Source organism: Hoplias malabaricus, chromosome 16 (assembly GCF_029633855.1).
Source record: "Hoplias malabaricus isolate fHopMal1 chromosome 16, fHopMal1.hap1, whole genome shotgun sequence".
In the NCBI taxonomy this organism is placed as follows: domain Eukaryota; kingdom Metazoa; phylum Chordata; class Actinopteri; order Characiformes; family Erythrinidae; genus Hoplias; species Hoplias malabaricus.
Window position 1 is genome coordinate 20,822,667 of NC_089815.1, and position 25,542 is coordinate 20,848,208.

The 25,542-nt window shown below is 39.4% G+C and overlaps 1 protein-coding gene across 1 annotated transcript in view; it reads left to right on the top strand.

Moving 5' to 3' along the window:
- Nucleotides 1-19,293, top strand: part of tle5 (TLE family member 5, transcriptional modulator) — a 37,822-nt gene extending 18,529 nt beyond the window's left edge. The window contains exons 2-7 of the mRNA XM_066647305.1: nucleotides 2,292-2,380; nucleotides 5,171-5,234; nucleotides 6,734-6,778; nucleotides 9,227-9,289; nucleotides 9,854-9,928; nucleotides 10,572-19,293. Of these exons, the coding sequence (XP_066503402.1) occupies nucleotides 2,292-2,380; nucleotides 5,171-5,234; nucleotides 6,734-6,778; nucleotides 9,227-9,289; nucleotides 9,854-9,928; nucleotides 10,572-10,802 (567 nt within the window). The 3' untranslated portion in view covers nucleotides 10,803-19,293. The remainder of the gene's footprint in view (nucleotides 1-2,291; nucleotides 2,381-5,170; nucleotides 5,235-6,733; nucleotides 6,779-9,226; nucleotides 9,290-9,853; nucleotides 9,929-10,571) is intronic.
- Nucleotides 19,294-25,542: the final 6,249 nt, after the last annotated feature.

A 25,542-nucleotide genomic window follows, 5' to 3' on the forward strand; every position in this document is an offset into this window, starting at 1 on the left:
TTCACACCAAGTCTGAAGAGTTTTTTGTCTCCGCACTGAAATTGTGGGAAGACACAGAAAGAGGAAGAAGAAATTGATTCACTGAGTAGGAGTGATGGTAAATGTATTATTTTACTTTAATCACAGCGACTAAATGACATGCACACTGGAGTCCACCCCAGTCTACAGAACAACACAGAAGTTCAGAAGTTTCTGAAGGTCACTGGGGAAGTTCGAGGCTCTGCTTCTGCTTGTTGCTCCCCTCGGCAAAAGGGATTATATTTTCTTTAACTGCCACATTTTAGAAGTCAGTTTGTTTATTGTTTTTTTTTTTTGTTTTTTTTTTTAAGTTTTTGTGTTACAAAAAGCTGCAACAAACCAAACAAGCAAGACTGTGCCTTCCTGCTCATTTGTTTGATCTGCAACCATGACAACGGCACTCTGATTTATCCGCAAAACGCAGACAATAAAACAGGTTCTAATTCAATATCTGAAGCTGGCTTCGTAGTCCATCAAATTCAGACTCTGTGAAAGACATAATTAATATACACGTGTTTGTTTCAAAATTGACGTTTTTTTTTTTTTTTTCACCCATAATATTCGGACTCGGGCATAATCAGACTTGCCTTTAGAGGGCAAATGTGAGGAATGTTTGTTTATTTGAGCTCAGTCTGTGTCAGTTGTGTGTATCCATTTCTAAAAAGCAAAATGCCTAAACATCTGGGCATTTAGGGCTTGAGCACTAAGATTAATGATTAAAGCAACTGCAAAAATGATCTAGTAGATAGAGATTACCATTCGGTCCATGTCTGTTAGCTGTCATGAAAAACAGGCTCAAATAATCTGTATGCTAGTTTTTATTTATAACGACATAAATATTTTGTTATTGGAATGTTTTAATAATATTTATTCAGAAATGCTCATTTTCAAATGGCAAAAATAACTACAGCATCCATTCCTATCAGTGCTTCATATTCTTCATTTAAAACGGGATATTCTGAAGCATGAAATGAGCACAGTGCAGACGGGACGTGAAAATAAGGTGATTTTGCCCTTTGGTCGTACTCTAGGTAATGGGGCTCTGCAGGGACCCAGTGCTGTTAATGAGAGAAATGCCAGCTGACTGGATCTTGATTGCTCGTGTGCTTGAACTGCTGCTCATTAGGTCCTTTAGCCTGATCTAGCCTGATAGTTCATTTCTGGTAATGGTGAAGCGCTTTGCAGGAGAGCTGAGTACAGTTTTCAAAGTTTGTCTTGACCATCTGCATTCATAAAAAAAAAATCAGTAAACACTGTATGGAAAGCCACCTATTTACATCACTTTCATAGAAATGCAAAATACCTGGGCCGTTTCTGAACCTTTGGGAGCCTTAAGAGACTTTCAGCCCACCCCACCACGGTCATATTATGTATGTAAGAATAAAATTATCTCAAGAATAGCAGCTAGATAGCATATTGGCATTGAAATATGAGGACATGTTCATAATGAAAAAAAAAAAAAATTCCTCCTGAGCATAGAATTACAGAACTTACCAGGACACCACCTGCTGGTATTGCATTAGCCTTCATAAGGACATGTATGTGAACAGTAAACTTGCTTTAAGTAGTAAAATAAAGTAGCGATATATTCGTTTTTTTGGTTTTGTTTTTTTCCCCTCTGCATATCAAGAATGTCATCAAACCTATAAAGGAGAATCATGATTTACAAATCACCTGATTAATGTTTTTCATAAATCCATGAACATACACTACTAACTCTTCAAATGTAAATTTTATAAACAAGAAAATGGACCAAAAACTAAATAGCTTCCATGTCATACTAGGTTTTGAGCTGGATGGTCAATCTATTTTTAAATCTTTATAGCATTGTGAACGAGCCCTGCATCTGGTCTTCCACCAGTACTCCAGTAATAATCTCTCCCTGTCCTCCTGCTGGAATATGGAGAGACGAGGGAAATAATAACTGCTTCAAGTTCTTCACGTGTAATACAGCCAGAGTTTAGGAACGACTTGTTTTTGAGTTAAGTCTGATTGACAGGGATTTCCTTATTTTTGGGGAAATTGTATTTCATGTCTTGGAAAGTAGCATTCACAGATTTATTTTGTAAGGCAGGCCCTGGTCTACCTCCAGAGAATTCCCTCCTGATCTCAGTTCTGGAATTTAATAATTTTCAAAAGCTGTTCCGAATTTACTGGAACAATTTGGAATGGTTATTGTGGTTTTGAGTGCCGTGCTGTTAACTGTACTAATTTGCTTTCTGCCTGTGTGTGGAGTGGCGCAATGTGACTAACTGTTAATGGTTTGATTACAGGCTTCATCACAGCAGCTCAAATTCACCACGTCAGACTCATGTGACCGCATTAAGGACGAGTTCCAGTTCCTCCAAGCACAATATCACAGGTATCTATCTATCTCTCTGTCTCATCTCAATTTCTGAAAGACTGTCTGAAATGTGTTTTAAAGTCAACCATGTCACTGAACTGTTGTCAGTTAACGTAATTAGTGTTTTTGTAGCATTGCACAAATTTACCACTCTGTGTTTAGAACATGTTACTAGCATCAAATTATAAATGGGTGTATGATTTAAAAAGAAAAAAAAAACAGTTTTATCAATTGAAATAATGTCTTTGTGGCCATATTAATAACACCATGGGGTTTGTATATTAGGGGTGTCTAAGTTGCCTTGCCTTATGATGTACAGCACCCCATACACGGTCTGTTCCTTGTGCCCAATGATTCCAGGTAGGCTCTGGACTGACTGTGACTGTGCTATGGATAAAGCAGTTATAGAAAATGATCTGTGGTTTTTCACAGTAACAGCCAACAAAAAACGGGACTAATTCTTTTAGTGGTGCCCAAATAATGTGTTTGATGAAGAGAATTTGAGCTCACATTTGTGTATTTATATATAAAAGCACTTATTTTAAACAGGAAGATATATATTCCTATATATATATATCAAATAGCTTCTTTTTTAAAAGTAGTGATCTGAGCATTAAGGTGCTAATAGAAATCTTACTAGTGTCATGCTTAGTTTTGTTAGGTATTGAGGAGATAAAACTCCCTGTAAGAACATGAAAAGACCACTTTCTTCTGCCTTGTCTTTTTTTTTTTTTTTTTATATATTTTATTTTTTTTAAGGCAACATGTCTGTGCGTCAGCCTCCCTCCTTCTATTCCCATGACAACGAACGTGCTGGCGTTTAACCCCCTTCCGCATGTGAGGCGTTTAGAAGAATAGGGCCCCACACTTCCTGTGTCTATTCAGACCCTCGATCTGCCATCATTGACTTCAATTGAGATTCCAGAGACAAGGCATTCACCCCCCCACCCCCACCCCTACCCCTCACCCCCTTTTTTTTTTTTGTACCGCGTTGAGCCTTTCAAAGAAATGTACTGCGGGCGGTCTCCTGAGCCCACCCGAGCTGTCGCACCCCCCGCCCCGCCTGCAAATGCATAAATAGATCAGGGAATACATAAATCAAAATAAGGATGACAGCAGGAGCGATTTGGAGGCTGAAATCGGCAGCAATAAAACTACATCAGTGTGGGTTGTTTATTTTATTTATTTATTTTTTTTTTCTCTTTTTCTCTTTTTCTCATTTTTTGCTTTTCTTATTCTTTTTTTTCTTGAAGGGGGTGGTCGGGGTTTTATTTTTATTTTTTTTTTTTTTGACAGCATCCTAGAAGGCTTCGTGTGGCCTTGGCCAATCAGGGACTGGCATGGCCAATCACAGGTAGCCTGGCAGCAGTGAGGATGGTTGCTATGACAACCCCCAATGTATGTTAAGGCTGTTTTTTGGAGGGAAGAGAAGGCTGTTTTTTTGGCTAAGTGGAAGCACCAAGCAGTGAAGAAGAGGGAGAGAGTGAGACCGCCTGTCATTCAAGACTGTAAAAGAGCATTTCAAGCTAACATTTTAGCGTGCTCTTACTGTGAAAGTGTGCTTATGTTACCATGTTGCCTGCTTGTTTTCTCCACACTACAACACGCTACAGTAGCCTCCCTCTAATTTGATATTTGATCATCATGTGATGTACATTGGGTAAGCCTCTGTCTGGATTAGAGTAGAACAGCATGAAGCAACCATGCACACATTAAAAGGCAGTTTTACTACTGATTATTCTAAATCGTTACATTATTTATTAGCTGTATTGTAATCACTTATTAACAGCAGTTTGAGAAATGGTTTTCTGCACAGAAACACTCTCCCTCATAGTTCTTTATGGTGATGATAGGAATCAGGTTCTGTGAGCATATTTCTGAAAGAAATGGATTGAGAAATACAACTCAAAAAAGAAAACAAATGTCAACAGACAAGTCTTTGGTAGACTTTTGTTTTAATAACTGATTGTAGCTTTTAGAGATGAATAATTCTATGAGGGCTTTAAGATAAGTTTTGGGTGATTTACACTTCTCACTATGTCATTGCTGCAGTATTTCAGCTGCAATTACTGTGTTTCATGGATGGACTGAAAGGCCTTGGATGGTTGGTGTAGCTAAATGTGTAACACCTTGGGCAGGACTCCTAATTGATTGTAACATGAATAAATAGCAAGTTGCTCTGAAGAGAATCTGACAGGTGTTGTATATGTCTTTAATATTTTATTTTGTCAAAATAAATGTCAGATATTTTGGACCTGTCTATTTACGGTTATGGCTGTTTTTAAGTGATATTGAATAGAGTGAGTGTTCTCCCCGTGTCTGCGTGGGTCTTCTCCGGGTTTTCCGGTTTCCTCCCACGGTCCAAAAGCATATTTTGGTAGGTGGATTGGTGACTCAAAAGTGTCTGTAGGTGTGTGTGTTGTCCTGTGTAGGACTGGCGCACCCTCCAAGGTGTGTTCTTGCCTTGCACCCAGTGATTCTGGGTAGGCTCCAGACCCGCCGCGACCCTGAATTGGATAAGCGGTTACAGACAATAAATAAATGAATAGAGTGAGTGCGTTAATGTTTGTTTTGTGGAATGAAAATCACTCAATGTCATGAATTGTAGAATGGAGAGCATTCATGGTATTTACGGTGCTGGTACATGACCTTTCTTTGATGCGCTGAAAGACTAATCAAATTAATAATCAAATTACTGTTGGTGTTCCTTTTCTGATAAATATTGAAATGCGTAAAAATGTGTCATTTCTGTGATTTAATCTCCAACTCAAAATGGTTTCTCTGATTTGTGATATCTGCTCTCTTCAGTCTGAAGCTAGAATGTGACAAGCTGGCCAGTGAGAAATCAGAAATGCAGCGTCATTATATCATGGTGAGTACACACACACACACACACACACACACACAACAGAGAGAGAGAGAGAGAGCGAGCTAGAACACCCTCCTTCCACTTACTGACCCATCCCATACCTGCCCTTTCATCTCATTCTGCTCCCTCTTTCTTTCTTTATTCTCTATTTGTCCATCTCCTCCCCATACTCTGTAAATTCTTTTTTCATTCTTTTTTAAATCTTTCTCTTCCCATCCCTTTGTGTCACTTCATTCTGTCTTCTCCCTCCCCCCTCCTCTCTTTCTCATACGCATCACAATTTTTTCTCCCCTTTCCCTCCTACTCTCCATACCTCTTATGTATTTCTAGTGTCTTCCTCACTGTCTCCATCTCTTTCTTTTTTTCTACCAATCTTACTTCCCTTGTCATTTCCTCTTTTCTTTCTTTCTTTTTTTTTCACTTTCTTCCTCACCTCTCCCTCTTTCTCTCCTTCACCTCTTACCCAACACATACTCTCTCTCTTTCTCGCTCTATCTCACTCTGCTCTGTAATCTCATTGTCACTCACCCAGGCTTCGTGTTGCTGTCTGATATCCTGCCTCTAATTGATCCACCCGGCGCTTTAATCTGATCTAATCTGTGCAGTATTGCTCTTCCCCATCATCCACCTCTCCCCTCCTCCATCTAGCAGCCTATCAGGTTCCTGCACAATCCCTAGGACCAGCCAGCCAGAATGGGGTGTGTGTGTTTGAGTGAGCAGTAATTACTTGACTGACTACACACCACTGTGTTGTCTTTTAAAATCAAACTTCAGATTTTTTTTTTTTTTTTCAGGCCTGTGTCTCAGGTTTTAATTAACTAATTATATGTTTATTTTCCTTGTGTTGCATTTAGTAAACTAGCGACCATCGAAAGCAATAAATATAATCCTCAGAATTGTAGAAGTTTCTCTAGCTAACGTCATGCATTGGAATGGGTATAGTCAGTGAATTTCAACAAAATCTTTTTTTTCCAGTGAAAAAAAGAGTCCAGTGAAACAGACAGAATAGTAAAAGTACTTGTTTGATTATTTAAATATTGAAAATATGTATATAACACTGGTCAGGTGATTTGTTAATATGGAATTAATTACTAATATTTAATAAATCAAATCTTTGCACTTTTGGTGGCCAAAGTCACAAAAGACATGGCGACAAGCACGAGCCATAGGAAATGTGAACCCGTTTCTAAAAAAGAAAGCTGCAAAAATTTAGTTGTGTGTTATTATTTTTTGGACATTAGCGATATGAAATGTAGTATTTTTAATGTGTTCCTTTTTGTTCCTATCCTCATTGTCCTTCTTCCTCCCTTGTGTAGTCCCTTGTGTTGTGACTGAATCATTGTTCATGCACTGCACACGAACACACAAGCGCACACACACTCGCCCATGCTGTATCTATCAGAGACACCCGCTTGTCTGACAGCCAACCTTGTTTTTCTGCCTGTAAGAACTGTGTATGATACCCCAGTGCATGTTTCTCTAATGTCACTATCTTTCCACAGTACTATGAGATGTCATATGGACTGAATATTGAAATGCACAAGCAGGTAAGGACTCTTCCTCTCTCCAAATACCATATAACCTACATATATTTAGGATATTTTTGAAATCTTACTACAACATAGTAAACTAACCTTAATTAATTTAGAAAGAAAAGGCACCGATGTACCAGGTTAAGGATAAAATCTGGTATCTTCAAATGATGCAAATTTTTGAGTCTAACTGGAAAAAAACATCTCTACATTTTCTTGAAATATCACAGTATTTTTACGTGTATAAATATCAGTTTGAATGGCCCACAATTTCTTGGAAATAAATCCCAAGTTTATTACTCCCTTTCATATTCAAGAAGGGTTTTGTCCTGTGAGGCTACCAAATTAGGAGAAACTAGGTTCATATACAGAATACCTAAATATTGCTAGGGCTAGGGTTTCAAAACATCCCATATCTCCTGAGTCCTAGGAGCTGAGGACTGAGATAAAGACCTGAGCCCAGATTTGAGGACTGTCCAGTAGAGCGTTTCCTATTGGACACATTTGACAGTTAATCTGTGTTACGGATGTTGGCAGTTGTTGTGTTAAGAGTCTTGGTTACCTGAGCTGGGGATTGAAACCTAGCTTTCTGCATAAAAGGCAGCAGTGTTACTACATTACACTACACTGCACCAACCATGCATCTTGTGCCTTGTAGTTTGGTTACCCAATTTTCTACCTTGTTAGTTAGTTAGTTAGTTTGTTTGTTTATTTGTTTATTTTCTGTACTAATGCACAGAACTAAGTCTAAATGCCAGCAATTTTACAGTGTGTCGTCAAAAGGACCTTGCTGATTGAGAGGTAGGGCTAGTCTAGGGCTAGGCGTGGCTTCAGGGGCTTAATCAGTGTCTTAATCTTGGCCATAGCTGTATGTTTGTGGGTGTGGATTGATGGAGCTGTTGTGACAGAATCAGCTGAAAATGTTGAAGATGTGTTCGAGCTCCAACAACAGCACAGTTCATCAGCCTTCTCTCTCTCTCTCTCTCTCTCTCTCTCTCTCTCTCTCGTGCTCTCTCGCTCTGTGGGGGAAAATACAGAATAACTGCATGCTACCAGCAGAGGTGTGTGTGTGTGTGTGTGTGTGTGTGTGTGTGTGTGTGTGTGTGTGTGTGTGTGTGTGTGTGTGTGTGTGTGTGTGTGTGTGTGTGTGTGTGTGTGTGTGTGTGTGTGTGTGTGTGAGAACTGTCTGCATTGAAGGGTGAGAGGTGCTGGAGAGGAGGAGTGCAGAAACGAATGCAAAGAAGAATACAGTATTTTGTATGCTGCTACTTCTTTCTTTTTCACCTTTTCATTTTTCTCTTCCTGTCCCATCTGCTCTTTTTTCTCTCTTCTATTTGTCTCGCCATTCTCTGTTTTTTTCATAGCCCTTTGTATGTATTTTATCATACATTTACTCTCTTGCACTCTCTCTCTCTCTCTCTCTCGCTTCCGTCTTCTTTTCTCCTCCTCCTTGTTTCTGTCATGCACCCTGGTGTGTAAGTGTGGCAGGGAATTGCCAGCACTGTACTGTAACAGGGCTATTGCTGATTTACCTTCTTCACTGTCACTCTCTCTATCTCTCTCTCTCTCAGCAATTGCGCAGGTTATACTCCTGTGGCATGCACATCCCATCACCACCCAACAATTGTGTGTGTGTGGGGGTGCTTTATGGAACTGCTTGAAAACATTGTCACACTGTATGTGTCAAAACATAAAGGTTAATTTTTGTGATCATCCAGAAATGAACAGAAAACCTTTAAGAGTAAGTTACTTAAAAGCTATAATATAGCAACGAGTGTTGAATTTTCTATACTCATTTTTTGCCTTTAATTCACTTGCATCATTTTCTGCTTACAGTGCAATAATCCTGAGTACCCTGTGATGTTGATGGCTCAGGGCACCGGCAGTCTTCTTGATTTTTAATTTTTTTTTTTACATTTTGAGTCATTATTCAAGTAGATGAACTTGAATTAAAAAAATGTATAAGAGTTTAGGCTTTTGTTGATGATCTAAGTGAAATGAGGTACACGTCATCGAGAACACACATCTGCACACATTAATGCAGTATGTTTATATTCTTATATTTAGTCATTTATTAATTTTAAATAATGTATTAATTAAAATTTAACCAAGACGTAATTTGAATGAAGTCATTCAAACACTGCCAACTGTTGAAATGGATTGATTTATTTGACCCACAAGAGGACTCGAGACATGAGGGATTTTCATAATGCTTTTCAGTGTGCTGGTGTGTCTGTATGGCAACCTATGGGATGCTAAGTCATTTATCACCACCCTCATAGCAAACAATATATATAAAAATGATATAGTTTTTTTGTTTTCTATAAACAGCAACTCGGATGATATGAAGAATCAAATTTCTTTGTACTCCCTGAATGAACCAGTTTATGATCTGTAGAACTGGTCCCCCACATGAGGCACGATTAAACAGATTGTGAACTTATGTGTGTGTTTCCTTTTCAGGCAGAGATTGTGAAGAGATTAAATGCGATCTGTGCTCAAGTCCTGCCTTACCTGTCTCAGGAGGTACTGAATGACCAGCCTTTCAACCAGGCTTTGAACTAAGAAATTTATCAACTACTACATTTTCTACTGCACAGACACCTCAGAGCCATTGTTGAGCTGTCTTACATCATTTTCTTCACATAAACATTTATCAGTCAAGCAATGGGAGATATGAACCAAAAAAAAAGAAAACACAACAGCATTTTAACCTAGTCAGTTTCAGCCTTCATCAGCTGCAAGAATAAAGAACATCTTAGCAAAAGAAACACTGGTTGCAATAATTACAGACAACAGTAACTGTAACAGCAGAGTCCAGTGGTCTTCATAGTATTCCAGGAGAGTCAAACACTTGCACACTCTACATGAATAACTGTTAAAGAAACAGTACACCTATTACTGTGCAATGCAATGACACTCAACAACTCATCGCAATAACAAAAAAAAAAAGAAAAAACATATCGAATCAGTTCAAATTAGGACTGAACAATTTAATGTGTACATGGATGGTGAATGTAAATTGTGTTTGCATGTATATTAATGACTGTACTATATGTGATGGCCTTCACTTGTGTGTTTGTGTTTCAGCACCAACAGCAGGTCCTTGGGGCTATCGAAAGAGCCAAGCAGGTTACTCCACCAGAGATGAACTCAATTATCCGGGTAGGCTGTTTTTTCTAAATGTAGATGTTGAAGCTGGAGTTATCTATGTGACTCGACACAGAGCCTACACCATTGTGAGCATTTATACTTGTGTGTTGATGCCTGCGACGCTGTGCAATTACACCGCCACACCACTAGAGCTGAATCTCAAATCTTTCTTTATACTGTGTAGTACGCAATGTAGTGATGTAGTAGAATTACTTATCTTTAAAGTGCACTATTTAGGGAAGAATCCGTTGTTTGGGACAGAACAGAGTTTACATGAGGTGCCAAGAAAGCAACAAATACAAAACCGGCCCATTTTTCCCATGTGGTTCCACTTCTCTTTATTTATTTTTCTCTTGGAGACGTCCACACCATGTCTGAGGAAATCTCTTGCTATCAACTTGCTGCTGTCTGTATAATGTGGAGAAGAGGTTCTAGTACTTCTTTGGCTCAGCATAAACAATGTCCGTCCGACTTCTGACCAATCACGTCGTTGCAGTCTGCGTCGACATGACGCATAGTTACATTTCTGGAGAGGTGTGCGTCAGGCATAGGGTCCGCATCGATGCGTTGCCTACGACGTAGGTTCGACACACAAATATAAATTGGGCTTAAATCCAGAACAGTTTGATTAAAGCTGTCTTTTCTGTCCCTGTAGCAACAGCTCCAGGCCCACCAGCTCTCTCAGCTGCAGGGTCTTGCTCTGCCCATGACCCCTCTGCCTCTGGGGCTGAGTCAGCCAGCCGGTCTGCCCGCTGTCACATCCAGCTCTGGCCTCTTCTCTCTCTCCAGCATCCTGGCCTCACAGGCACAGCTGGCCAAAGAAGACAAGAGCGCACGGGATGCCTCGGACAGCCACCGCGAAGAGGATGGAGACAAATCCGACTAAACCACACCTCCATCTCCTCTCTTCCTTCATCCTCCAGCGCTTACTGTACAGTGGAGGCTGTCTGTCTTTCTGTCTTTATTTCTTTTTCTTTCTTTGGCACTCTTTCTCCTCATTGCTCTAAATGGAGGTTGTGTTTTTGACCCGGTATCATTTCATTCCTTCAGCTTTACATTCACCAGTCCACCTTTTTTTGATGTATGCAAGTGATTTGATTTGATTTTAAAAATTTTATTATATATAATTTTGTTATTTTACAGTTATTCTGCCTGAGTGTATGTATATATCTATATGTGTAATATATTCCACATATTCTGCCTCATTTCAGCATGGCCAGCCTGCTCCACTGAGGCACCATCAGTGTTTCTTCGAGCAGAGTCCCCCCCCCCCCCCCTCCTTCCTTTATGCCTAAGGGATTCTCCTTTAGCATGTCACATTTTAAACTACGTTTAAAGGAGCAATAAGCGGAAATGAAAGGTTAATGGCCGTAAGCATAGTACAGTGCAACACATGGAGAGAAATGAAGTTTCCCTGTAGTTTGTGAACCTCTATCTTTTCTGCAGTGTTTCAGCAGGGGTCTATTTTCATGGCTGTGAATAGAAGTAGAGCTACTAATATTACTCACAGATAAGACATGAAAATATAACTTATTGGTCCTTTAAATGTTGAGTTCTTTAAAGGAATAATCTAGCGTTTTTCATTCTAGGCTCTGTATGCTATATCTTTATTATACCACTGATTGCCATCAACATCTTTCTCTGTACTTGTAAAGATAATCAGAAAAATGCAAAATCAAAAGGTAGTAATGGAAGGTAATGGGCAGTTGTTAAATTGTGTGACATTTACTCTATAAGAGCCATGATGCAGAAAAGCTGAAGTAAAGTCAACTATTGCCACCAACTACATAAACAAGTATTTTACTCCCCATTGCAGCTTTTGGCAATAGTTTGTATTTGAAACAACATTCATTTTGAAAATCTGTGAGAGCGTTCTAGGTTGATTGGCTTGGTAGGTGGGCTATGGGCTAATAGGCTTTTACATTAACATTCAGATGTAAGTAATTATACTGATATGATTTCTGAAATTTTAAATTATCAATTTTCCTAACAAAATAAAACATTTTGGTTGGGAAATGGATAGCAATTTTATTTTAAAGTATGACGCTAACAGCATCAGCGTATTTATATATAAGTATTTAGGATAAGACAGACATGAGATTTTCACAAAAGTGCTCTAAATAATTTTTATCCAACTTTTGACTAACAGTAAAAACAATTCTGATTGCCTTTTGCTTTCCTTGGTTGTCTGGTTTCCATGGTGATCAGGTAGGAGCCTGTGAAAACTGCACATTATTAAAGAATTATCCCTGAATTCTTGCCTCTGTAAAACCAGCCCATTCAACCAATTTAGTGAGGAATTCTACAACGTGTTTTCTACAAAACAGCAACTGCTCATTAACTTCTGTAAAAAGCTTGGTTACTGTAGAGGTTTTCTGATCTTTTCTAACTACAGGTAACAGAAATGAATGTCCATGGTAATCATCTGTGCCAAACACATGTGGCAGGTAGATATTCTGTTGAAAAACCCTAAATTATTCCTTTAAAAATGGGCTGTACAATGCTAGAGTGAGGTATGCTAAATTGCAAATACAAATCACCAACTAATCCACAAGAAAAATGATCTGATCATTCTTAATGAACATTTCCATTTTTACTTTGTTCTAGTACCTGTATGGATTATGGAAAAGTATTGGTCTTTCTCACTGTCTTAGACAGAGAGCATTTAGATAGCAGAGCAGAGCAGAGCAGTTCACCCCATCACCAAGTGAGAGGGAGCACTGTTTAAAAACAGAATACTTTTTTTTTTTAATTTTTTTTTTTTATTATTATTATTTTTAAATGGTATTATCTATTGCTGTCCATTTGGTAAGAAAGTGTTTATGTTGTTTTCCTTAGAGATATGTTGTGAGAGAAATGTGGTGATTAAAAAAAAAGAAAAACAAGAAGCACCTTCTTTAAGCTGCTCTCCCCTCATAGATGGATGTAAGCACTAAAAGAGGCATGTGCAGAAGCACATGATGATGGATAAGGGCCTGGATTCCTTCAGTTTAGTGACAAAAACATAGAGCACACTGTTGTCTTCAAGCAAACCAGCAACAATTTATAACGGCTGCTCAATATACATGGAATTCTAGCAATGGCATTATATTGCCATGTATTGTGTTTTAAAAACAACTGCTTGCATCTCCATGTTCTTCTTTGCTCGGGTCCCTCCTGCTCCCCCCTTCCCCATCTGAACATACCAGCTGATCTTTACATGTTCTTAAAATGTCATTATAAATAATTCAATAGCAGTGGTCTAAAATGTTTGGAAATAAAGTTACAATTTCAAAATTTAAGGATTTTGTCCAACAGTTCTAGATACACGCTGTGGCTAATAGTTTGTAGACAATCACCCAGGGTTTCTGTTGAAATTTGATTAGCTTTCCAGATTTTTACAGGTTCTTTTAAGAAGGCTTTACACTGGAAAATGGAACATTTCTTACAGAATCCCCCTGCATTCAGCTATAGAAACATTACTGAGGTCATGAACTGATGTTGGATGGTTAGTTCTGGATAACTATGTCACTCAACCTCATCCCAGAGGTACTGGAGGGGTAATTGGATGGAGCTCCATCTCTCCAGAGAATGCAGTTCCACTGTTCCACAGCCCAGTGCTGGGGGCTTTATATATGGGTGCTTGGCTTTGGGCCTGGTGACATTCGGCTCATGTGTGGCTGCTCCAGAACATCCCATTTTTCAGATAAAGCGTTTGCATGGAGATTAAACACTTATCAGCAGAGTTAACCTTTGCGGGATAGCAAGAAATAACTTACTAGAATATGTGGCTACAAGCTTTGGGACGTTGTGTGTTTATTAAAGAGGAATTCCCCAAGCCTCATTCCATCCTCTGTAATGAAATACAATATACTTCCAAAAGTATTCGCCCATCTGCTTTCACATGCATATAAATTTGAGTGACATCCCTTTTTTAATCCATAGGGTTTAATATGATGTCAACCCACCCTTTGCAGCTTTAACAGCTTCAACTCTTCTGAGAAGGCTTTCCACAAAGTTTAAGAGCATGTTTATGGGAATTTTTGACCATTCTTCCAGAAGAACTTTTGTGAGGTTAGACACTAATGTTGGACAAGGAGGTCTGGCTCACAGTCTCAGTGCAGATTCATTCCAAAGGTGTTTTATTGGGTTGAGGTCAGGACTTTGTGCTCACCAGTCAAGTCCTTCCACACCAAACCCACTCATCCATGTCTTTATGGATCTTGCTTTGTGCACTGGTGCACAGTCATGTTGGATCAAGAAAGGGCCGTTTTTTGGATGTTCCCACAAAGTTGGGAGCATGAAATTGTCCAAATTGCCCAACTTCTGAAAAACAACCCCATGCCATAATTCCCCTCCACCAAACTTTACACTTGGCATAATGCAGTCAGGCAAGTACGGTTCTCCTGGCAACCACCAAACCCAGACTCTCCAATCAGATTGCCAGACGGAGAAGCATGACTTGTCACTCCAGAGAACATGTCTCCACTGCTATAGAGTCCAGTGATGGCATGCTTTACACTACTGCATCCAATTGCATTGTTTTGCATTGTGCTTGGTGATGTAACACTTGGATGCAGCTGCTCAGCTGTTCTTGAGTTAATCTGAAGACAACATGTGGTTTGGAGGTCTGTAGTAATTGACTCAGCAGAAAGTTGCCGACCTCTGTGCACTATGCGCCGCTGATTCCACTCTGTCATTTTACGTGGCTGCCACTTCGTGGGTGAGTTGCTGTTGTTCCCAGTCATTTTAACATGCTATAATACCAGTGACCGTTGACTGTGGAATATTTAGTCACAAGACGTTTTCACAACTGGAAAAGTGGCATCCTATCACGGTACATCCCTGTAATTCTCTGAGATTCTGAGAGTGACCCATTTTTCACAAATGTTTTTAGAAGCAGTCTGGATGCCTAGGTGCTTGGTTTTATACACCTGTGGAGGTGGAAGTGATTGGAACACATGAATTCAGTGATTTGAGTGAATACCTTTGGCAATATAGTGTATTTTAAGATGTTGAAAATAGAAAAGATCCTTGCCAAGTCCACATTGTTTAGTGTTTTTGATAGGAATCAGATTAGAGTTTAATGCCCTAAAAACAGCCTTGCTATAAATGGCATTGTTATAAATACATTACTTGATTTTGAAATTGGCCATGCAGAAGTGTCCATAGGTGTGAGTATGTTAATGAATGTGTGAATGTGATGCCCTATGATGGACTGGCACCTAGTGGAAACACTTATCTGGCCTATGATTGGTCCAGATTCTTCCAGCACACAGTAAAAACTATTGCCATTGGATAGCAGACCCATTTGCATATTGAAACCTATAATTTGCATAGTATCAATATAATGATTAATAACTGCATTATTGTGGAGACCCAGTTTTATAATAAGGTTTGTCTAGAAAGCATTACTAATGCATTAAATGGATATAAAAAGCAGAATTGTTCAAGGTCAATTTTTCTCTCTTGTGCCATTTTGTTCTATCTGTAGTTTTCCTTTTTGACCAATAGGGGGCAGTAAGCTTGCAGCATGTTAGCTCTGTTACAGCCATGATCACTTCTTGATTTGGAAACCCTCCCTTTTCTATTTTAAGCTTCTCTGATGGTCATTACACAAGGCTCTTTCCCTCCACCCCCCAGAAGAAAGGTCCCCTTCTCCTCCCAAACAAGAAGATTAATAGTGTCTCTGAATGAAATGCACATTTATCCAATCAGCTCTGCGTGAGCTGCTTAGGTAAGAGTAAGGGGGGAAAAAAAGGAAAGAACAAAACGATTTGTGAATTAATCCAATTTATGTGATGGATAACCTGCAGCCAAATTTTGTTTGCTAATAGATTGTGTTGCACAACCAACCTGAAGTACAGATCACTTCACTTAAGTGTTTAAGGACCTCACTGAGAGGACAGGTGCTTTCCTCTGGAGCTCAGTTGCAGGATGTGTCTAAAATCCCCCCCAACACACACACACACACACATTTACTACACATGTAAATTGTAAAACGTAACAAATGGCCTAAACATATTCATATACTGACTAGTCATTACAGTGTACAGTGGTGATACCAGTGTATACATTAATTTGTACAATGCTGGCTACTTTTAGGCACATCTTGTACAAGTTGACATGTGGCAGTTTGCTGTATTAATGAATAGCTCCATTCTTTCAGTCAGTTTAAAGTGGGTACTTTAGAGCTGTTCTTAAATGTCTGTATAAACTGTTGTTTTTTTTTGCCACCAATAAGCATTCTAATTTCTCAAGAAAGACTTTGAGTATGACCTATGTTTGGGAGTGAGTTAGAGAAAGAGAAACTCCACCAATTTTTTAAATTTCTTCATGTTTCGAAAACTGAGTTAAAGTCAATCACTGCTTCTAGGTATATCTCTCACCAATTATTGCCAATTCCACCCTATTAGCTAGAACTCCGCCAGTCACAAAAATCGCCACCAAACTGGGAGGGTGTATGCAAGCGTATTTTTCTTCAAGAACCAGCATTTTTTGGTTTGTTTGTTTATTTGTTTTTAAACTTCTGCAGATGTAACACAACTGGACAGTTCAATACAATGTTGGAGAATGCCAATTGCCCAGATCTGTCACATTAGCTAATGGGCACCGGTACTGGCTAGCACTGCACATTCTGTGAATGAGGAAAAAGAAGGGCTATCCTACCCAGACAGAGAGCGAGGCCAGTTGTACGGTTTGGAGTCCCCATTTTGGATTGCTGTAGAATCACTGGGGTTCACATTGAGAAGCTTCCCATGACAAGCTTCAGAGTGTTCCTTTGTGAAATAGTTCATTGTAGAGATAGGCGCTACCTGATGATTGGTACAGTCCTGATGATAGGAACCAGGGATCACAATGTCGACAAAACAGTTTTATTTACTGTCCAAAAAGACTAGTAAACCGAGTGGCTTTTCGTTTTTAGTGGAACAATTTTCAGAATTCCGCACTGAGATTAACATGGTGATTTAGTGTCTCAATTTAATAAATTTTCCTATACAGCAAAAATGAGTGGCCAAAAATGTGCCTTATGTCCATATATAAGTTTTCTTTTTCAGTTTGGAGATTTAAATATTGTGAAAGTACAAAATTCGAAACCAATGTCATTGTAGCTATTACCGCAAGCTGATGTTCTAACTCCAAGCTTTGATGCTGATTATGAGACGCTGCGAAGTTTTGTATGGTTACCTTCTATTTATATGTAAAGTTAATACTGTAAAATACAAGCCCCATTCCGTCAAAGTTTTTATTTGGATTCTGTTTTGCCATTCAAAACTGTTTTAGGCCAATACCATACTTAAAAAAATAAACAAATAAATAAACTATTGTCTGAGGCATCATTTAGTATATTTATAATCGTTCCCATGTAAGAACTTCCTGCAAGGGAGCTTTAGAGACTTTGAAATCTTCAGATGTCTGGTTCCTTTCACCACCACTGTAAAAGAAATCAAAGCTGTTAAGTTTCTATAAAAGCAGAATTTCACAACAGACCTCTAGGAATTACCGTATTTACAGCCACACATGCAGAAATTCTGAAAAACTGGAGGAGTTTTAAGTTTTTTAATTGTTCCGTTTTTTTTAATCATTAGGCATGATACAGTAAATTTAATGTAAGATGACTTTGTCAAGACATGTTTTCTGCTCTGTGGTTCATGAATGATTTTTTTTTTTCTTATAAAACTTTCTGGGGGATTTCATCAGAAAATATACTGATTTGAGTGATGGGTCAGATATTAAAAAATGAAGGAGGTGTCTCTTTTATATGTATGATGTAGTTGTGCTACTGAAGAGAGAATGAATTGCTAGACTGTATCGTTCATTGCGTAATGACCAACATGCATGAGTGTGGTTTTGCTACACGAGCTTACGTTCCAGACTATGTCAGACTCCATTCTTCTGCTCCATAGTTTATTAGTTTATTAGTTTATTTTCTTAAATGCCTGCTTCCTGTGTGTTTGTGCAAGGACTAACGATGAGATTCAGATCCACACAGCTGTTATGTATGTACTGTATGTGTCTCATGGAAGCACTCAGCTACAGTAGATGTGTACGGTTCTACAGGAGCTAAAGCTTTGTGTCTGTGGATACATTTGTGTTTGAGAGATTCTGGACTTTACTGACAACTGATCTGTTCGTACTTCGCTCTCAAATGCCCTCCTTCATAGCAACCGTTGTGAGGTTGGACAAGCTTTACAGAACATTGGCGAAAGCAGTCCCCATTCAGCACAGACAGGTATTGTAATTGTAGTCAGTCAACTATAGTCCTGTTTGAGGTGGATTTATTTATGATGGATGGGACTTTTGTAATGAAGCCTTTGTATGTATTTCCAATGATAAAACACATGGATCAGGTCTGGGTTAAAGTTCTACAGCTTTATATCTGCCCACTGCTGTTGGGTTTCTTTCTGCCCAGCATTGTGGGTACTGTGGCAGCATTGTACATGATCCACATTACAGGGAACCCTCGTGTCTTGGGAATAGAGGTACAGATTAGAGCTACGGTTTCAATGCCAGCCGTTTCTTAGCTTTCGTATGCTACAGGGGCATCTGAAACCCCAGGCTAAGCTCAATTACGTTTTTTCGTGGAGGTTCTGCAGGCCCTGGGAGGTAGTCTTTCTATCGATGAAAAGGACTGAGGGAGTTCAGACAGTGCTATTTTTTATTTTTTTTTAATGTATTTGTATATATATTTTTTCCCCTCCAGAAATAAAATCAGAGATATGAATCGAGACAAGACTCTTATCTCATGAGCAGTGACTGTTGTGAAAAATAGAAGGTAATTCAGCCTTTCCCTCAGGAGAGGAGGGTGAAAAACACTAACATGGCCAAAATCTAAATGCTATACTCTTCAATGCTTCTGAGATGCACAGTGCTGTAGAAGATATTTGGCACTAGGCAGGTTGAATTTTAAAAAAAATGATCTTAACAGTATTTCCTTTTAAACCCACAAATGATATTTACATATTATCTCTACAGTTAGGTATTTTATCCATATTCCAGTCACGTTTATAGGAGATATTTGTTTTGTTAAGTTTGTCCAACCTAGCAACAGTTGCTACACAATAGTGAATAAGTGGGTGGAACAAAGATAGACCTTTTTATATAGAAGGTAAGACCTCCCCCCTCAAGCCCTGCCCCCACTCTGCCTCTCTCCTCAGTCATTGCTTGCTCTTTGCTTGGTCATTTGCATAAAGCATTGTAAGCATTTGAGGTCCTCTTTTTTAAAAACTTTTATTTTCTGTATATTGTACAACCTAAAGTGCAAAAATAACTGTGTTATACAATAGCATAAGGATGAAATATTAACACAAAAAAAATAACATTTTACTCTAGATTAATGGATATTTCTGCAGTAAGGAAATGCTTCTGGTGCCTTACAAATAAAATCAATCAGATCAGTGGAGAAATGAGACGTTGATGTTTTCTGTGTCAGAATGAATGAATGAACAAAGGAAGGATGGATGGAATGAGTGTGAACAAGAGAACTAGTTTTCCCTCTTCTACACACACCCAGCTTTCCAGACTTCCCACTATTCCATTGGAATATGCTAATTGGTTCTGGATCTGTCCCTTAAACTCCTGTGAAACCTGTATATAAACTCACACATCGATTTTTAAATCTCATATCTACATGGAGAGCCTGATGTTTCTGGAGCTCGTTCAACTGCATGAACATTTCGGGAGGTCCTCTCATTTCAGGGGACAGGATCATACCTCATTCACTCATGTTTAGCAGGTAGACGATTCTCCACAATAGGAAAAACTTAGCAGCCAATTAGTTTAGACCAGGGGTGCACAACTCCATTCCTGGAGGGCCGGTATCAGGCAAAGTTTGGTGATTCCTCTGCTAAAGCACAACCCTTAAACCTGTCAATTAACAGATGAGTTGAATCAGGTGTGTGTGAGCAAAGGAATCACCAAATTTTACTGGATACTGGCCCTCCAGGACTGGAGTTGTGCACCCCAGGTTTAGACGCTTTGGGTCAGTGATACTGACAGAAAAACAGTGGCACTGAATATGAACCATATGAACTTGTGGTGCAGTTATGAAGTTTAGTGTGAGAGATAACAAGCTAGTTCCATGCTTCACATGTATTTTCTTTCTACTGCCAGGTGTTTAAAGGCCAAAATTATTGTAAAACAATAACTGAGGCAATATTAATTTCTGAGATTGCTTTGTACATCTGGTTGCTATTGCCATTGTAATTGTAAGCTGGTGTGTTTCTCTAGAAAGCACCATTTCACACCAAATCAGTCTGAACTGCTTAAAATAGACCAGGCATTCAAATGTATAATAATCAGTCAAATTGAATTGGAGTTTAAACAGGAGACAAATCCTTCCTGTTCTTTTTTTCCTCCAGTTCACACAGACCCTTTCTGCTGTTTGTTCTTTGGCTTTTGACTGACACTCTGCTCGTGTGTGTGTGTGTGTGTGTGTGTGGTGGTTACCACTGCTTGCTCACTAACTTACACACACACACACACAACCACTCTCCCTGGATTTCTCTGGATGTGCGCCCGGCGCTTAAAAAAATATGGAAGTGCCCTATTTTCTTGTGTCTGTGTTCTGTCTCAACCACCATAACAGTGCTGTGCATTTTTAATTAATTTATTTATTTATTTTAAACTCATCTGAGGGTATTGTGTGAGAGTGAAACAAGCAAAGAAGAGAGGACAAGAAAGAAGAGAGCATCTGATTAGGCATGATTGATTCATTCAGGCTTTCTGTTCTCCCTCACCTTTCTCTCAGCCATGCTCTTGCGCTCTCTCTCTCGCTCTCGCTCTCGTGCTCCGTTATGGCTTGATTATGGGGACGTTTTCTGTGGAAGAGGCAATACATGCTGTGCTGGTTTATTCATGTCCCAGGGAGCGTGGGCTGTCAATCTCTCTCTCTCTTTTTCTCTCTCCCTCTCTCTCCATTCCTCCCTCCCTTTCCTCTTTCTCTGTCATTCCCTCACTGTCTGGCTCTGTCAGTCTCTTTCTTTTGTTCTGTCTCTTCAGGTTATGGCAGTCTTCCTTTCTTGTTCTGTTTTTTTCCCCTCTTAACACTGGCCTTCCTACTCATCTTAATCTTCGTTTCTGCTTCTTCTCTTCACATACACACACAGAGGGATTATCCCCTGATGACAATCTCTGTCTCTCTCCCTCTCCCACTCTCTCTGTCACATGTTGATCTTCAGTACACACACACACACACCATCCTCAGCAGGCTCTGTGAGTGTGTGTGTTGACACTGTGTGTTGAGTGTCGTGCAGATGCTCCCAGAGATGGACTGAGGGAGAACTGTCTGAGTCTGTTTTTTTAATCCCTCTTTCGTTCTCTCTCTCTCTCTCTCTCTCTCTCTCCATCTGTTTATTCCTCCCTCGCACTCTCCTCTCTCGTGCGTATGGAAATTACGGCCAAGTCGACAGCGGTTCGATTTGAGAGCATCTGCCTCAGAAGATGAGTAAAAACAAGCTGAAAAATCAGTGAATCACTCGGCATCACGTGGTGCCTTCACAACAGCATCACTCTGTAAAAGTGGACAACGACTTTCTCTGATAAGACAACTGCTCTGAGTGAGCGAGGTGATGATTGGCTTTTAGCAAAAGCATTAATGTCTACTTTGTAACTATTAATCAGAAATTAACAAGCAATTAATACCCTAAAAAATACAAACATTGTGCCATACCTTGCCATGGATGTTGAGCAGGACACAGTGCTGAGTGTGTGAGCAGGGAGGCAGATAACAGCAGGTGGTGTTATGCCTCCCATGATGCGCTGGTGCCCTCTCCATTATTTAGGGCTTTCTGATGTGTTTACAGTTGTTGTTTATGGCTGTTTGAGTGCATTGTGTTGTGTTTATACCTGTTTCCTCCATTTTGTTTTTTAATTACCATATGTTGCTTTATTATCCTGGTGGTCAACTTCTCAAAGTGGTGCTGAGAGTTAGCTCTGGGTCAGTGACCACGTAGTGCTTGTCAGCACCGTAGACATGGGAAAACACCTTGAAAGTGCCAGTGCAGTGAAAATCCAGCGCTTAGATGTGTGGTATGTATGTGTTTATATGATGTGCTGATAAGGTCTTGTGTAAATTTGTTATTAACTTTACATTGACTGATTCTTTGAATATATTAGGTTTAAAGAAAATGTTTGTGTAATTATTGTAATTCAGCATTCAAACATTCACCTTTCTCAGTGTATGGTAACTATTTTGTCGTATTAAAAATGATAGATATAATTTTATTCAACAAAATAACAAAAAAATGAAGTATAAGAATGTAGCAATAAAGGTGCTACAAAAGGTTGGGTTTTAGCTTTCGAGAACATAGCGTATTAATAATTAACATTTAGGGATTTTAAAATAAAATTACAATTGTCATTTTTAGCAGAATGCAACCGTTACTAGGAAGTGATGATAATTACAGTTAGTTGTACCCCAGTAAACAATTAGCTGTTGATTCAACGTTGAAATAACGTAATGACTGCCATCTAATCAACGTTCTCTTAAGGTTGAAAATGAAAGTTGAAAAGACGTCCAAACACAGACATTGATAAGACGACTATTAGACGTATTTTGGACGTCCATTGACGTTATTAATTGGTCCCGAAATAAATTACTTGTATAAAACGTGTTTTGGACGTCCACTGACGTTATTGATTGGTCACCACTTAACTAACTTATTAAGATGGATTTTAGACGTCCATTGACGTTTAAAATATGTCCTTGACAGACAGACTATTTTTAGACCTATTTTGAACGTCCAGGGATGTTGTTTACGGGGACATCTAATCCCAGACAGCGAGCATATATTGGCCCACTGGCATAAAAAGGCTGGCACACCACTGACTGTAGACCACTGCTAGTCCACCACTGAACCACTCAGGTTACTGTCCTGTACAGGATATAACTCATTTATAATCTCCTCAAACAGATTTTAAATTCACAGAGACTTTTATTTTGGAAAACAAACTAATACAAATATTACCAACAACTATGAGAGATATAATAATGTGTATAAGCCTGATATAAAATGATTATGCTAAAAATGTTGACACTGCTGGATTAAAATTATTTATTGATCTAATTTATAAAGAATAGCAAAGAACCTAATGAAGGGAAAAAATGTAAATTGCACTGTGAATGGAAAAGTGCTAAAATATGGCCTTTTGTCTAAAACATTAGTGAACCTCCAACTTCGCCCTCAGTGGGCCAAAAGTGGTCTGCTGTCACCTTGCTATCAGGGTTACTTTGTAATTTTTCAGTTACCAGCATAATTGAAGGGACATTTCCATACATGTCTTGTATGAGATGAAATAAAACAATGCTGTGTCTGAAACTGTTTCCTATTCACTCTATAGTGCACTTTTTTGGGTTCGGACATTTTGTAGGAGTATCTGAAACTATAGTAGACAATTTTCAGCGCATTCAGACATTCCCACAATGCATTGCAAAACCACACTATTTTGGTAAAATCCCATATTAGTGTCCAAAATCATTTACCAGCATCCTGAATTAGGTTCCCTATAATAGTGCACTGTATAGTAAGTAATATAGCAAATCGTGAATAGGGAGCCATTTCAGACACAGCACAAAATGGCTGCTGAGTGGACGGACTTTTGTTTATATCCATTACTGTTCTAAGCCAGTGTTTCTCTGTAGCTATATGGCTTTTTATGCTAACATTGTCTAAAATGAGTTGTGTGTGTCGGTCAAGGGAGCTCTGGATCTGTATCACTCTATGCCTATTCTTGTGTGTGAGAATAATAGCTTCTCCATGCTAATATTGCTTTATATCCGGTTATTTTTGAGGCTAATTGCTGCTGTGTGCTGATGCTCTTTGCTGTGTGAGGCTGCACTGCTGCTGGCCATGAGGCTCTGTGCTTGTCACTCTCCATCTCTCTGCTACTTTAAGAGCCCAGCTGCTAGGTTCTCTTCTAGCTAGCCAGCATTAGTGTTCTAGATCTTAAATCATCTCCCACACTTCAGCAATGGAGCCTAATGTGCATTTTATTGGCACTTGCACCTGGGCTTGTCACAATACCAGAATAACAACAAAACCCACCATTTATCAGCCTGGCTGCCTCCAAATCTGCAAACTACCAACTAAGGAATGTGTCAAAATATTGCATCGGCAGCTTTCTCTGGGAAGGAATGATTCGTTTCCACTCCCCCTATCACTCAGCATGACTGTAGCCAATGCAGGCTTCTGGAAGATGTTAGAACTGCGTAGTTAGTGTTCTTCTCCAAGCACGTTGAGCTTGTTTGGTCAGAAGATTTGGGGCCCCTTCCACCAAAACAGCTCTGCTTCTTGAACCGATTCGGTTCAGGATTCTTGGAAACTTGGTGCTATCCAGCGAACCGGACTGCCTGTCCACCAGTTTTGATGGGACCCAAGGATATATCATCAGATCTAGAGCCATGGATAATGCAAAAAGTCAGGACAGAGTCATGGTTTATCCACTGTTTACAGCAGATTTAAATCATAGTGATATACACTATCAGGAAAACTGTCACTGTGGAGGGTACCTATTCAGTACCTTTAATTAGCGAATGTGGTTGTACTGTATTATATATTAACTCTTTATTTTAAAAACTGCATTTAGTTGTATAAATTTTATTTTACAAAATTCTGTAATCGTAGTTTAAAAATAATCACCTGATCCTGGAGAAGAGAATGTAACACCATTGTTGTACCTTTTTTACTTGAACATTAGCACTGTTTTTGTTACACAGAAAACATGCAGATGTAACATATTCCTGTTTTCTTTCCAAATCAGAAATCAAATAATGGTGCCTTTCCCATTTAAAAATGAAAATGCTCACAGACCCATCAGGTTCTCCTGTCTTTTACCTAGCATAACATCGAGGACAACATAACATGCTGCAGATGACCCTGTCCAGTTCCACTGTGTGATAACACTTTATTTGAGGCTCTGAGCTCTTTCTGGATCTTTTTTACCTCGACAAGCCCACAGATGCCATCACAATTCACTCTGAGGAACCTATTCTTTGGTTCCATTTCGGAACAAATTGTTCTGGATCAAGAGCCTGTTTATGTTGGTGGAAATATGCCAAATGCTTACAAATTAGGTAAACAAATGGGAACTAAACCAGTTCCACATGGATGGAAAAGGCCTATCAGATGAAGAATTTGCTGGCCCTCACCCTCCTAGGTTTCTTGCTATGATTGTGGGTCACTCAGTATTAGTTTCTCGAATGATTAATTTGTTGAAATTTTGACCACATGGATTTGTTTAACTTTTAGTGTAGAACAACTGGACCTGCAATAACCAGAATGGACAAGGTGCTGAGATTGGACTGGCTGTGATGGATCAGGTCAGTGGATCAGACATACCCTCACAGACCGTCCCGGGACCAGCTCACTCTTCACAAGAATCTTTGGATCATTAGAAGCATTGGTGAAGTGATCTGAGAGGAGCCGCAGTGACCTAGATGACCAGCGAGTGCCGTCCCAGCGGCTCGAGTCCTGCTGTGTTTACTGAGGAGAGTCTGAGCTGCTGGTAGAAAAGCGCTTTCATCCCAGCTCTCATTCTTTATTCAGCCGTTTACTGCCTTCTCCATGCAGCCGGCCTGTGAAGTGGGAAAGCACCCCGGGCTAGGAGTACAATAGCGCCCTTCTGCCTCCTCCTCTCGCTCTCTTTCT